We start from the raw sequence: 14,109 nt of genomic DNA on the forward strand, positions 1-14,109 counted from the left end.
TTTGAGAATGACTTCTTTGGTTTCCTATTGCTGTGGAAAACATGCTGAGTAGCTGTATTAGTATATCTGGTATCTTTTACCGTCAGATATCATATAATGAATTAACTGCTAAAGCCACTGAACTCAGAGCTCTAGATTTGATTCTAGGATCAACTTCACTGGCATTCAGAATCAAATCCACTACTTGCATCAATTACAAACTCACTGAAACAGATCACAATGCAAGAACTCAACTTATTTATGACAGCAGTCAGATCGTTGCACAGACAGTTGAAGTGCAAGGGCCAAAAATTTGTGATGCAGGTTCAAAATTTACAGATGGCTTGATTGGACACTGACAATCTCAAATTAAAGAAAGGGAGTGCAGAAATTTGTTGTCAGGTGACACTAAGTTTGAACTTGCAAAATTACAGATTTTAAGGGAAATGTAAGACTGACATAACAGATTTAAAGTCTTTGAAGGGAATGAATTGGATGATGAAATTAATTTGAACACAATAATCTGTACAGTGAAGTAACACATCCAATAAACCTAGAATGTGTACCATGGCCATGAGATACATAGTTGTTACCAAGATCCCATTTCCTGCTGCAACTCACTCCATAGATCAACATTGCTTATCAGCTGCATATAGTTTTACAGCACACAATGTATTCATTGGAAAATAGAGTGAGGTGAAGGTTAAACCAAAAAGGAGGAACCATGAAAGCCATTTCTGACAGGCAAGATCACATAATGTGCCACATGTCCTCATCCATATTTGACCAAGAAGTGCACAGATTGGGTTGCTTACCATAGTTGGTTTGTGGCAGGTTTTCAGTGCAGAGATATATCAACTGTGTGGATTCAATTCCCACAGCAGCTGAAGGGCTCTCCTTCTCAACTTCTCCCCTCACCTGAGCTGTGGTGGCGTTTGAGTTGGACCACCAAAGCGGTCTCTCGCAAATGAGAGAGCAGCCTTAAGGTTTGGTAAGATGAGGGCAACTTTACTTTAAATATGGAACATGCTGCTACTACAGGGATTGAATGGTATAAAAACTCTAATCTTTCATTTTTTGAATCAAATTTAGCCCATAGTGATGAGATAAAGTTCACTGAGCATGCTTGAATCAGGATTAAATTTAGTCTCAAACCAATTTCAGTCTCTTCAGACCTGCAATACAAAAATGATTTGCATTATATTGCCAAATGTAAAACATTCAAGGATACTTGATGGAGAAAATGTTCATTTTCTTAATTCAATCAGGGGAATATGGGCTTTGTTGGATGAGCCAGCATTGTTTCCTTGTCTTTAGTTATCCATGATTTATATCACTTCAGAATGGGATGCTAATCTGAGAATGGATTTAAGGTGTTTTGGTCGGGCAGTGCAAAGGCAGGTCAGGTAACCCTCATTTTGCCAAGTCAAAGTTTCATCAAAGTCAGATGCAATTACACAGGTTTAGGCAATATCCTATGGTATGGCTTTTAACCCAGATCTTCAACAGAAATGTATGGCCCAAACAATTATATCCTTCTTGAAATACCAACAAAGAATAACTCACAAATGATTAAGTATTAATATGCTGTGAGAAATTGGAATAATATTAGTCAAGAGCCATCAGAACATACCTTAGTTTCTTGGGGTGCTTGTTCCATTTTCAATATGGTAGTTACCGGCACAGAGCTCCCTACAGGCTTAGGGATCACTTTTCCCAGGCTTTGAGTCATCCAGCCAAACATACTGAAAATCATTAGGGAAAAATGTTGAGAGATAAAATGGGATAAAATTGATTCAGTTCTTAAATTTTACTTTGCACCAATAGGTTTTTACAACTTTTCAACAAATGAAATAAAAGGGAAAATCATATTTTATGGGCTAAACTCAGGTCCAGTTGGGTCTTGAATTAAATTCAAACCTTATACCTAGGTCATCACCAAAATCACGTACAGGCAGTCCCCAGGTTGTGACGGAACTGGTTCTGATGAAGAGTCACTAGTTTCAAAATGTTAACTTTGCTTTCATCCCACAGATGCTGCCAGACCTGCTGAGTTTCACCAACAATTTCTGTTTATCATTGCAGATCTTCAGCATCTGCAATTCTTTGTTTTATGTTACTTGGATTTCAAAATCCTTGCCCAATTCTAGAAATCTCTTTCTGATTGCATTCCATTTCACTCCGCGCTATTTACTTCATCATTGAGGTCACAGCAGTCAATTATCTGCTTCCTTTGAGTTCTTCCCGAAAACTCTCCATCTTGCTGCATCTTATTTCACTCTCAAACTTTAAAAATCGAATATTTCAACCTTAATAACATTATGTGCTTATTATCTCAATTTCTGGTCAGTGTCAAATTTGTGCTTTTCTGAGGAAATCCCCCTCTTGTACTTTTCTGAAGGAGTGCTTTGTCATCCAAACATGCACTATGAGTCTTTAGAGATAATGGGAACTGCAGATGCTGGAGAATCCAAGACAACAAAATGTGAGGCTGGATGAACACAGCAGGCCCAGCAGCATCTCAGGAGCACAAAAGCTGACGTTTCGGGCCTAGACCCTTCATCAGAGAGGGGGATGGGGTGAGGGTTCTGGAATAAATAGGGAGAGAGGGGGAGGCGGACCGAAGATGGAGAGAAAAGAAGATAGGTGGAGAGAGTATAGGTGGGGAGGTAGGGAGGGGATAGGTCAGTCCAGGGAAGACGGACAGGTCAAGGAGGTGGGGTGAGGTTAGTAGGTAGATGGGGGTGCAGCTTGGGGTGGGAGGAAGGGATGCGTGAGAGGAAGAGCAGGTTAGGGAGGCGGAGACAGGTTGGACTGGTTTTGGGATGCAGTGGGTGGAGGGGAAGAGCTGGGCTGGTTGTGTGGTGCAGTGGGGGGAGGGGACGAACTGGGCTGGTTTAGGGATGCAGTTGGGGAAGGGGAGATTTTGAAACTGGTGAAGTCCACATTGATACCATTAGGCTGCAGGGTTCCCAGGCGGAATATGAGTTGCTGTTCCTGCAACCTTCGGGTGGCATCATTGTGGCAGTGCAGGAGGCCCATGATGGACATGTCATCTAAAGAATGGGAGGGGGAGTGGAAATGGTTTGCGACTGGGAGGTGCAGTAGTTTGTTGCGAACTGAGCAGAGGTGTTCTGCAAAGCGGTCTCCAAGCCTCCGCTTGGTTTCCCCAATGTAGAGGAAGCCACACCGGGGAAGTGGATGCAGTATACCACATTGGCAGATATGCAGGTGAACATCGGCTTAATGTGGAATGTCATCTTGGGGCCTGGGATAGGGGTGAGGGGGGAGGTGTGGGGGCAAGTGTAGCATTTCCTGCGGTTGCAGGGGAAGGTGCCGGGTGTGGTGGGGTTGGAGGGCAGTGTGGAGCGAACAAGGGAGTCACGGAGAGAGTGGTCTCTCCAGAAAGCCGACAGGGGTGGGGATGGAAAAATGTCTTGGGTGGTGGGGTTGGATTGTAGATGGCGGAAGTGTCGGAGGATGATGCGTTGTATCCGGAGGTTGGTGGGGTGGTGTGTGAGAACGAGGGGGATCCTCTTTGGGCGGTTGTGGCGGGGGCCGGGTGTGAGGGATGTGTTGCGGGAAATATGGGAGACGCGGTCGAGGGTGTTCTTGATCACTGTGGGGGGAAAGTTGCGGTCCTCGAAGAACTTGGACATCTGGGATGTGCGGGAGTGGAATGTCTTGTCGTGGGAGCAGATGCGGCGGAGGCGGAGGAATTGGGAATAGGGGATGGAATTTTTGCAGGAGGGTGGGTGGGAGGAGGTGTATTCTAGGTAGCTGTGGGAGTCAGTGGGCTTGAAATGGACATCAGTTACAAGCTGGTTGCCTGAGATGGAGACTGAGAGGTCCAGGAAGGTGAGGGATGTGCTGGAGATGGCCCAGGTGAACTGAAGGTTGGGGTGGAAGGTGTTGGTGAAGTGGATGAACTGTTCGAGCTCCTCTGGGGAGCAAGAGGCGGCGCCGATACAGTCATCAATGTACCGGAGGAAGAGGTGGGGTTTGGGGCCTGTGTAGGTGCGGAAGAGGGACTGTTCCATGTAACCTACAAAGAGGCAGGCATAGCTTGGGCCCATGCGGGTGCGCATGGCCACCCCTTAGTCTGTAGGAAGTGGGAGGAGTCAAAAGAGAAGTTGTTGAGGGTGAGGACGAGTTCCGCTAGGCGGATGAGGGTGTCGGTGGAGGGGGACTGGTCGGGCCTGCAGGACAGGAAGAAGCGGAGGGCCTTGAGGCCATCTGCATGCGGAATGCAGGTGTATAGGGACTGGACGTCCATGGTGAAAATGAGGTGTTGGGGGCCAGGGAATTGGAAGTCCTGGAGGAGGTGGAGGGCGTGGGTGGTGTCACGGACGTAGGTGGGGAGTTCCTGGACCAAAGGGGAGAAAATGGAGTCCAGATAGGTGGAGATGAGTTCGGTGGGGCAGGAGCAGGCTGAGACGATTGGTCGACCAGGGCAGGCAGGTTTGTGGATTTTGGGAAGGAGATAGAAACGGGCCGTGCGGGGTTGGAGAACAATGAGGTTGGAGGCTGTGGGTGGGAGGTCCCCTGAGGTGATGAGGTCATGAATGGTGTTGGAGATGATGGTTTGGTGCTCGGTTGTGGGGTCATGATCGAGGGGGCGGTAGGAGGTGGTGTCGGAGAGTTGGCGTCTGGCCTCGGCGATGTAGAGGTCAGTGCGCCCAACTGCATCCCTAAACCAGCCCAGTTCGTCCCCTCCCCCCACTGCACCACACAACCAGCCCAGCTCTTCCCCTCCACCCACTGCATCCCAAAACCAGTCCAACCTGTCTCCGCCTCCCTAACCTGCTCTTCCTCTCACCCATCCCTTCCTCCCACCCCAAGCCGCACCCCCATCTACCTACTAACCTCATCCCACCTCCTTGACCTGTCCGTCTTCCCTGGACTGACCTATCCCCTCCCTACCTCCCCACCTATACTCTCTCCACCTATCTTCTTTTCTCTCCATCTTCGGTCCGCCTCCCCCTCTCTCCCTATTTATTCCAGAACCCTCACCCCATCCCCCTCTCTGATGAAGGGTCTAGGCCCGAAACGTCAGTTTTTGTGCTCCTGAGATGCTGCTGGGCCTGCTGTGTTCATCCAGCCTCACATTTTGTTACCATGAGTCTTTATATGGATTTGGGGAGGGGAATAACATTTGCTCATCCTGACCCACCAGCAGTGGCATAAAGAGACCTATCTTCACCTGAAGTGGTTCTTGCATTGTTTCAGCTGCCAGATTTTTGGAGGCATGGGGAAGCCCAGCTCCTACTGTAATATCTGCACAAAGCAGGAGCTACCAATGTCGTTCTCATATTTTAAAAACCAATCCAGCTCCTGGGAGTATGTCATGTCTTGGAAAGATCCCGAGAGGAGCTGCCTTCCCAATGTGTTCATGTCTTTCAGTTTAACTTCCCCTGCCCAATCCCACATGCTCACCCCATGTTAACATTTCCCCTGAAATACCAAACGGAGTGCATGCACTGCTGATTGTTTGGAAGAGAAGTGATGAGTGAATTCATATATTTGTGTGCAATAGCTATTAGGAAGTAGAATTGGTGACAGGAAATTAGCACCTGGATCGCAATGATGCAGCTTTGTCTTGACTTTTTATCTCATTTTGTTTTGGGAAAATTGTGACAATGGTCTGTTTGTATAACAGCACTAGCAAAAGCTATTTGAGCTATAATGCTGGATTACTGAATTAACAAGAGTGGCGAAAGAAATGTAGAAAGAAACCAGGTTTCTAGTCGGAAGCCATTATAGGGCTTTAGTGAGAATAGTACCCTTGTGAGTGAGATAACAAGGTGTAGAGCTGGATGAACACAGCAGGCCAAGCAGCATCAGAGAGCAGGAAAGCTGACAGTTCGGGCCGAGACCCTTCTTCAGAAAGACCCTTCTTCCTTGTGAGTGACTTCAGTTACAAACTACTACACATGAATTAATTCAAATGGTCTACATTTTATATTTCTTGCAAGCATTAAGTATTTTATTACCTGCTTCCACTGGCTGACGAGTGAGGCATGTCAATGACATTGACAATGCAATCAGCGTCTGTTGGCAGTTCTGTCTGTTGCTCAGTGGCCTCTTTAAGTGTCACAACAAGTTCTACTTTTGGCTCAGGCTCTGGCTTAGCCGCAGGCTCAGGCACTGACAAATAAAAGATACCTTCAAATTCCAAGCATAAGCAACACTTAATCAAGTGCAGGTTGGGGGGCCGTATTGGACCTAACCAATTTATATCAGTGTTTATGAGTCATTAAAAGACAAAGCCTTGGTTCAGAGGAACACTGACCTATGGAAATTTTGCTCAAGGCTATTACAGAACTGGAATTCTTTGTATAAACTTAATTGTGCCTGAGGACCACTAATTCTCTCTCAACATACCTACCTACCTAAAACAAAGACACTGTGAAAATCAGATGAACAACTAAACGCTCATCAATTCAAAATGTATTTTTCAACTTTCTTCTGATTCATTGTCCCTTTTCTCTCTCTCTCTCTCTTCAATTGTCTCCTTTTGTGTTATTCCTCTCCATTCCAATTCTTGTTTTCTGTAATTCCTCTGCTTCCTCCATCTCTGTTTCTTCGATATTAATATGTAAACTACAAATGCAGAGATTGAGGAAAATTCATGCTCATATTATTGGTATTGAGTAACCTTGCACATATTATATAATGTTTTCTAGAATATTAAGCTTAATGGAGAAGTAGAAAAACATGAACTAACAATAAATCATAAGTGCACAATTCTAAATAAAGCTGAACTTGGCAAATTTATTTCATCCATCAACTAAATGACACCAAGATTTGATATCCTACTTCTCAGCTTTCCCCTCATCCCAACCATCAAAAAAGAATCTGTGCTGCTGAGATTTCACGTTTCTTTATTTATAATATTTCCAAGTTCACTTTGTACAAATCCATGCCATGCCCCCAAGAGAAATTTAATCATTATGTTTTGAATGGGGAATGTGAATAAACAGCGAGACTTGAGACTCCAGCCTCAGTAAAGCAGCACTTCAAATCAATAAGGTCATGAAAATTTAGTTAAATACTGCGTTTTATGGCAAGAATAGAATATAATGTTGTAATGAGAACTTGTAACCCCTGATTTAAATCCCGGATCTAAATCAGTAGAAGTGCAGTATGCTGGAGACAGCTGAGTAGGAAGCCACCATCACAATCTGAGAGACTTGTTTCCATATTCACTGTTGGATCCCTACTCAAAGGCAGCAGGAAATGTGACCTGGCATGCAGACTTGATTGGAAATTTCAGCAAAATGAGGGTGTTCAGAGAAGATGATGGGAAGTCTAGGACAGGGGAGGCCTAAAGTTTACTTACGGGGCATGACACAGAATGTCCTGATCCACAAGGGAAGTTAAAAAAAAGCCTAAACTATAGAGCTACCTCATAGAATTCACTAAATTGTTATGTGCTGAGGCAGGATTCCCTGCTGGCTACACCGTTGTTTGTACCAACTCTCTGAATGAGCATTACGACTAACATTTCCTCTAACATAAGATAACGAAGTGTGAAGCTGGATGAACACAGCAGGCCAAGCAGCATCTCAGGAGCACAAAAGCTGACGTTTCGGGCCTAGACCCTTCATCAGAGAGCAGTCTAGGCCCAAAACGTCAGCTTTTGTGCTCCTGAGATGCTGCTTGGCCTGCTGTGTTCATCCAGCTTCACACTTTGTTATCTTGGATTCTCCAGCATCTGCAGTTCCCATTATCTCTGATACATTCCCTCTAACATTTTTTGTTGCTGCGCAGACCTCCAAGATCTGTATGTGGCAGTGACTTCCCGATGCAGAGGCTATAATTGCCGATCGGTGTGTGTGAGACTTCACTTGGAAAGGTTGTTGATTATGACTTATTCTTTGCCTTTGCTGTATAACTGAAAATTTCTTCTGTTTAAGTTATCATATGGAAGCTGCCTCCACCTGTACTTCCAGGCAATGTGTTGTAGACTCTAATTACTGGTTATGTAAACAAAAAGCTCTCTCTCACATCACTTTTGCTTCTTTTGCAGAATACTTTATAATTGTGCCCTTTCATTCTTGGTTGTTTTATGGCAGGGGACAATTGCTCCCTATCTATTTTAACCAGCCCCCTCATGAATTTGAAAACTTCATTCAAATGTCCCCTTGGCATTCTCTGCTACAAGGACTGGTCCCAGATCCTCCAATCTATCTTCAGAGGTTTCTTATTTTGCTGCAGAGTGACCTGACAACGGCCATGATCCCATGATCAGGAATTTAAATCAAACTAAGCTCCCGACTGTCTAACATGTCCGCAACTTACACATGTCAATGAGGTCCCCACCTGACTCACAGAGTCATAGCCAGAAACAGCCCCTTTGGTTCAACTTGTCCGTGCTGACCAGACATCTCGATCTAACCTAGTGCCATTTGCCAGCATTTGGCCCATATCCCTCTAAACCCTTCCTATTCATATAACCATTCAGATGACTTTTAAATATTGTAATTGCACCTGCTTCCATCAATTCCTCTGGCAGCTCATTCCATATACGTGCCACCCTCTAAATCTCTTCCCTCTCACCCTAAACCTATACATTCTAGTTTTGGACTCATCAACTCTAGGAAAAAGACTTTGGCTATTGACCCTATCCATCTCCCTCATGATTTTATAAACTTCTACAAGGTCACCTCTCAGCCTCCAATGCTCGAGGTAAAAAAAAGCCCCAGCCTATTCAGCCTCTCCCTATAACTCAAAGCTTCCAACCTTGGGCAGCACAGTGGCTCAGTGGTTAGCACTGCTGCCTCACAGCGCCATGGAGCCCGGTTCGATTCCACCCTCAGGCGACTGTCTGTGTGATGTTTCCACATTCTCCCCATGTCTGCATGGCTTCCACAGGCACTCCAGTTTCCTCCCACAGTCCAAAGATGTGCACGTTAGATGGATTGGACAGGCTAATTTACCCATAGTGTTCAGGGATGTGTAGGTAGGTATATTAGCCATGAGAAATGCAGGCTTACAGGAAGAATTACTGGACTACATTACAGGGATGAGTCTGGATGGGATGCTCTTTGGAGGGTTGGTGTTGGGCCCAATGGCCTGTTCCCACATTGTAAGGATTCTATGCATTCCAACCCTGGCAACATCCTTGTAAATCTTTCCTGCTCCCTCTCAAGTTTAACAACATCCATCCTATTGAAGTGTGATCATCTGGAAGTATTTGATGGTCAGTTAATCAACCTCCTTAGTAAGACCACAGCTGTTTCTTGTGATTTGTGTTGGACACCTGTTAAAGATACAGGGATGGTGTGGTATAGATTCACTAGGATGGTCTGGTATAGTAAAATAAAAATACAAGGAAAGATTTGAAAAGCTCTGAAAAATGAAAGTGACCATGAAACCATAGAATTATGAAGAAAACACAACTGACAGACTTATGCCCTTGAGGATAGGAAAGCTATCCTTTCAAATCACTCCTAGACAAAGGAAAGTAGGACTACTGGACTATGAAAACAGGTCAGATCGAAAGACTATTGCTCATATGAAGAGCATTGACTTTTTGGCATTTTTCCCAAGTTCCATACAATAACCTGAGCAAGCCATGCCAATTGATGTTGTGTCCTGGTGAAATTTTAAGCCTTTACCAAATAAACAAACATTCTGGAGGTTTACCTTAATCAACATCTTAACATTTTTAGTCACATAAATATTGTGGATATAAGAGAAGTTAAGAGACTTGATACATTTTCTGATTGAATTACTCAATTCCTGGCTTCCCAAAGCCTTTCAGCACCTATAGGCTACATGTCAGGAATTTAATGAATAGTCTCTTTATGCATGGATGAGTATGTTTCAAACAATACCAAGGAGTTCAGCGCTATTCACACCAAATCAGCTAGGAAACTGGCATACATTCAACACCTTACACATTCACTCAGTTATCCTCTCACAGCATGGCTACAGAGTATACCATCTACAATATTCAACACAACAACTCCCCAAAGCTTCCCCACCAATTCACCAACCTACACCATTTAGAAGATTGAAGATAGCAGACACAAGGGAACATCACCACCACAAACTCACCAACAACGCATAAAACATTGTATCTTGGAAAGATATTGCTGATCCTTCACTGCCATTGGGTCAGAAGCCTGAAATTCATTATCTAATAGCACATTGGGTGTTCCTACAACATAGAAGAGGTAGAGACTGCAGCTGCCGCAGAACACTGCATTCATATCTGGTTTCCCTGCTTTGGAGATGATCTGCCAGAGGATGTGGTGGAGTTCGGTACAATTGTAACATTTAACAGGCATCCGGATGGGGACATGAAAAGGAAGGATTTATAAGGATGAGGGCCAACTGCTGGCAAATGGAACTAGATCAGTTTAGAATATCTGGTCAGCATGGATCAGTTGGACTAAAGGGTCTGTCTCTGTGCTGTATAACTCTATGACTCTATGACCACCAATATCTAAGAGGAATTTAGGGATTGGTAATAAAATGTTTGCCTTCCAGGAATAACCCAAATCATGTAAATGAATAAAAAAAAGTGATAATTATATTCTAGCAATTATCATTCAACCTCCATGACTCACTTGTTTCAGCAATGGATTGTTCTGTCTGTGGTTTTGCAGGTTCCTGTAACAGCAGGAAATAAAACTTTTATTTTCACAGTCATCAGAAAGGCTTATGATTTTTTTCCCAGCCTGTCACCTGGAAAGTGGAATAACGAATGCATTGCCACTAATACTGACTGCTCATTGCTATTCAACTATCCAACAAACTTTAATTGCTAGGTAAGGGACAGCCATCCCTTGACCAGGCAGAAAATTAGAGAGCCAACAGCTCTCTAATATCAGCAGTATCAAAACCCGCAGTGGACAGGATTAGAAATACAAGCAGTCCCTCAAGATAAGTCTAAGAATCCTGGACTGGGCAATTATGGGGTCCTCAGGAGGTGGAGTTGAGGCGCAAGGATGTGTAGGTTTGAGTTACTTTTCAATAATTTTTACCTTATCAAGCAAGTTAGGTATTAAATTTTATTTAATTTAGTTGGTTGTAAAACATTTTTACTATGGCAGAATAATCATATGGCCTTACCACTTATTGGCTCTTTTTTAATGGTCCAGTGCTCTGTGTTTTTGAATTGGTTGATATTTGTGAGTTAAAGTATGTAACAGGCCTACATGTACGAGCCTTGCATGGCCATTTTGAGCTTTATGAATTTTACTTTTTTTGTAATGGTACCTTTTCAGTTACTGAAACAGATGTTATCAGGTGTTATTCTCACTCATTTGAATCCTGTATCTTTTGGAGAAAAATGACTTTAGTTGACTTTTTTCAGGTATCAACAATTATTGTGGAGGCACACATATCATTTTTAATTAAAAGATACTGATAGGCTTTTGGATTCTCCGGAACATTTAGATGAATCAGTTATTCAGCTGGGATGATATTTAATCATTTGGATGCAATATTACTTGTCCCCTAAGCAGGCAACAAATTACTCTGTCGGTGCATCATTATCTTGTGGTGATGGATAAAGTTAGTAAGGGATAAAACGGATGATCCCAGAAGTGATACCATCTCAGGGAACAAGTCAGGATATCATAGGAAGTGATATCAGTAAGCTGATCATCACTTGTAGAGAATCAAATGAAAGATTATTGCCACACTCTCTAGCCAATCTGAGATGGACCAAGTAATATTCATGCATTGGTAAGCCAATTAGAGTTACGGATGTCTCTGATCATGCCCAGGACTGGTGACTAGCAAAGGTTAATAAACCATAACTCTTAGCAGTACTGCGCACAGGAAGAAGACTGAAATAGAAGATAAACCTCAGTCAAAGAAGAGAAGAATGATGGGTGTTTAGTTAGCCAAAGGTCATGATGAAGTGGAGCAATGACCCATAATGTTGATGCTAGGCTATTAATATAGAGTCCCAGTTAATGTTCCAAGGACCCATGTTTAAATACTGCCATGGCAAATGTTTGAATGCAATTTTTAAAAATCTGGAATTAATTATTTGAACAACATTCTTATGTATAATTTGACATACTCGTATCCTGTCCCCATATTTAACAAACAAACAAATAATCTCAGTCACTCAGCAATGCCACCCTTGCCTCTAAGCCAGAGGTGTTCATATAAGCCATACTCTAGGGAACTCAGCACATATCCACTACTGTGACACTTTGGTGTGGTATCAGGGGAGATGCTGTCTTTTGGAAGAAACACTAAGCTTAGGTAAATCTCTCAGGCAGTAAAAAGGATTTTCAATGGCACACTTCTAAAGAAGGATGAGGGATTCTCCTGGTAAACATTATATTGCAAAAGTCCTTTAGTAGCTGTAAAGACCTTTTGGGTATTTTAAGGATGTGGAAGGCATGCTATAAATGCAAGTCTATCTTATTTTCCTCGTCAGAAGTGGATGAGTCCACCTTTACAACACATTGATTTAAAATGTGGAATTATCTTGCCAATCATCTTTGCTATTTCCTTAAAGTTTGTTTGGAGAATTAATTGTTAACATTATATTTCTATATCCTTGAGTTTTTAAATCGCTCCTGAGAAAATGAGATAGCTAGATTTATTTGTACTATATGTATGAAGCTGTGCTTTGTCTTCAACAGTACGCATCGTATGGCAGCATGTTTTCCCTTCAGTGTACATTCAGTTTCAGATAAAGAAGCAATTGAAAGACATGAAACATACAGACCTCCTTTTCTTCCTGGGGAGCACTGGCCGCCCCAGCTGCTGCCATATTGAGACTGCCTGGTTTAGATTTTCCTTCTGGTTGTGGTAACACCTTTTCCAGCCCTTGTACAAACCACCTGAACATTCCACCACTTTGACCTTCTTCCCTGCAAAATATGAAAATTTTAAAACATCCTCATGTTTCCAGTAGAGAATGAAGCAGAGACATGTCAGCAACAAGCTAATTAGTAAAGAATACCAGCAACAGAACGGGCTTAAAGGACTACCAAAGATAGCACAACAGAAGAGAGCACATTTAGAGGTAGTAGCATGGAAGGAAGGAGACCAATGTAGAAACATTAAAGAAACACTGAACGGTGTAAACGCTGTCCCACACATTGTGTTGCCTCTCCATATTTTAGTTTTTCTCTTATTTTTGTTTCAGGAAGCAGCATACCTGTTCTAAGCATGATTTTTGTTTCCCTGTTCCTTAATTTTCTTGCTTCATTTCCTTTCTCTTTTGGCCCTGTTGAAAACTAATTATTTTAATAATTAATCATTCCGTCTTCCACCCTCTCACAGACATTCCTTAATTTATCTTTGTCCTGCCAACCTTTGCTCAAACCCTATCCTAACTTTTCACAGTGCTGATGAGAGGTAATTGACCTAAAATGTTAACATTTTCTCTCCACAGATGCTGCCTGACTGATGAAGTATTTTCAGCAAATTTAGTTTTTATTTTATTTCCAAGCTCCAGAATATTCCGCTTTTTGATTAATGTGTAAATTCTCATTTTAATTCACTTGAATTTATGCTCCCTTCTGTCCTACTTGCTTCTATATGGCAACTCTGTTCTGATTTATGTAATCACTTTTTCAGGAAACTAAATTGATTTTCTGAAGAAGGGTCTAGGCCCGAAACATCAGCTTTCCTGCTCCTCTGATGCTGCTTGGCCTGCTGTGTTCATCCAGCTCGATACCGTGTTATCCCTGATACCAAAGCTGTTGCCTTTAATTTCATATGGCCTACATTCTAAAGAAATTAAATTGTGTAGTACTCCATCTTCCTGGCCTGACCACCCTGCACACTACATCCAACGTCACCACCCAAATCTCATTCAAACATCTAACAATCTTCCAGCCTGACTATCCCACAAACCACCTGATCACATCCCCCGAACCCTGATTATTCTCTGACTCGAATACACTGGATTAGGCAAATGCTTGGCCTGACCTAACCAGGCCACTTTATCATCTAGGTACCCCGAACCCAACCCAACCCAACTGTAAACCCCATCCCAATCTGATTAACTCGCCAGTTTGACCAGACCATCCCGATCTACCTTTCAATTTCAATCACCTGCTGCCCTGTCCCTTTATCCACTTCTTTTGTTCTGTAATTTCCCAAAGAGGCTTTGGACATTTGAACTTTTCAGTTACCAGAATA

General features: G+C 43.0%; 1 protein-coding gene across 9 annotated transcripts in view; it reads right to left on the reverse strand.

Annotated features, from left to right (window-relative positions):
- The window catches only part of LOC125459854 (cyclic nucleotide-gated cation channel beta-3-like), a 189,249-nt gene that overhangs the window by 148,421 nt on the left and 26,719 nt on the right, over positions 1-14,109 (reverse strand). For all 9 annotated transcript variants that reach the window (XM_048546802.1, XM_048546800.1, XM_048546806.1 and 6 more), the window contains exons 8-11: positions 12,686-12,830; positions 10,560-10,602; positions 5,973-6,126; positions 1,613-1,724 (exon numbers count right to left, since the gene is read on the reverse strand). In XM_048546802.1, the coding sequence (XP_048402759.1) occupies positions 1,613-1,724; positions 5,973-6,126; positions 10,560-10,602; positions 12,686-12,830 (454 nt within the window). The remainder of the gene's footprint in view (positions 1-1,612; positions 1,725-5,972; positions 6,127-10,559; positions 10,603-12,685; positions 12,831-14,109) is intronic.

This window comes from Stegostoma tigrinum, chromosome 16, assembly GCF_030684315.1.
Source record: "Stegostoma tigrinum isolate sSteTig4 chromosome 16, sSteTig4.hap1, whole genome shotgun sequence".
Lineage (NCBI taxonomy): Eukaryota > Metazoa > Chordata > Chondrichthyes > Orectolobiformes > Stegostomatidae > Stegostoma > Stegostoma tigrinum.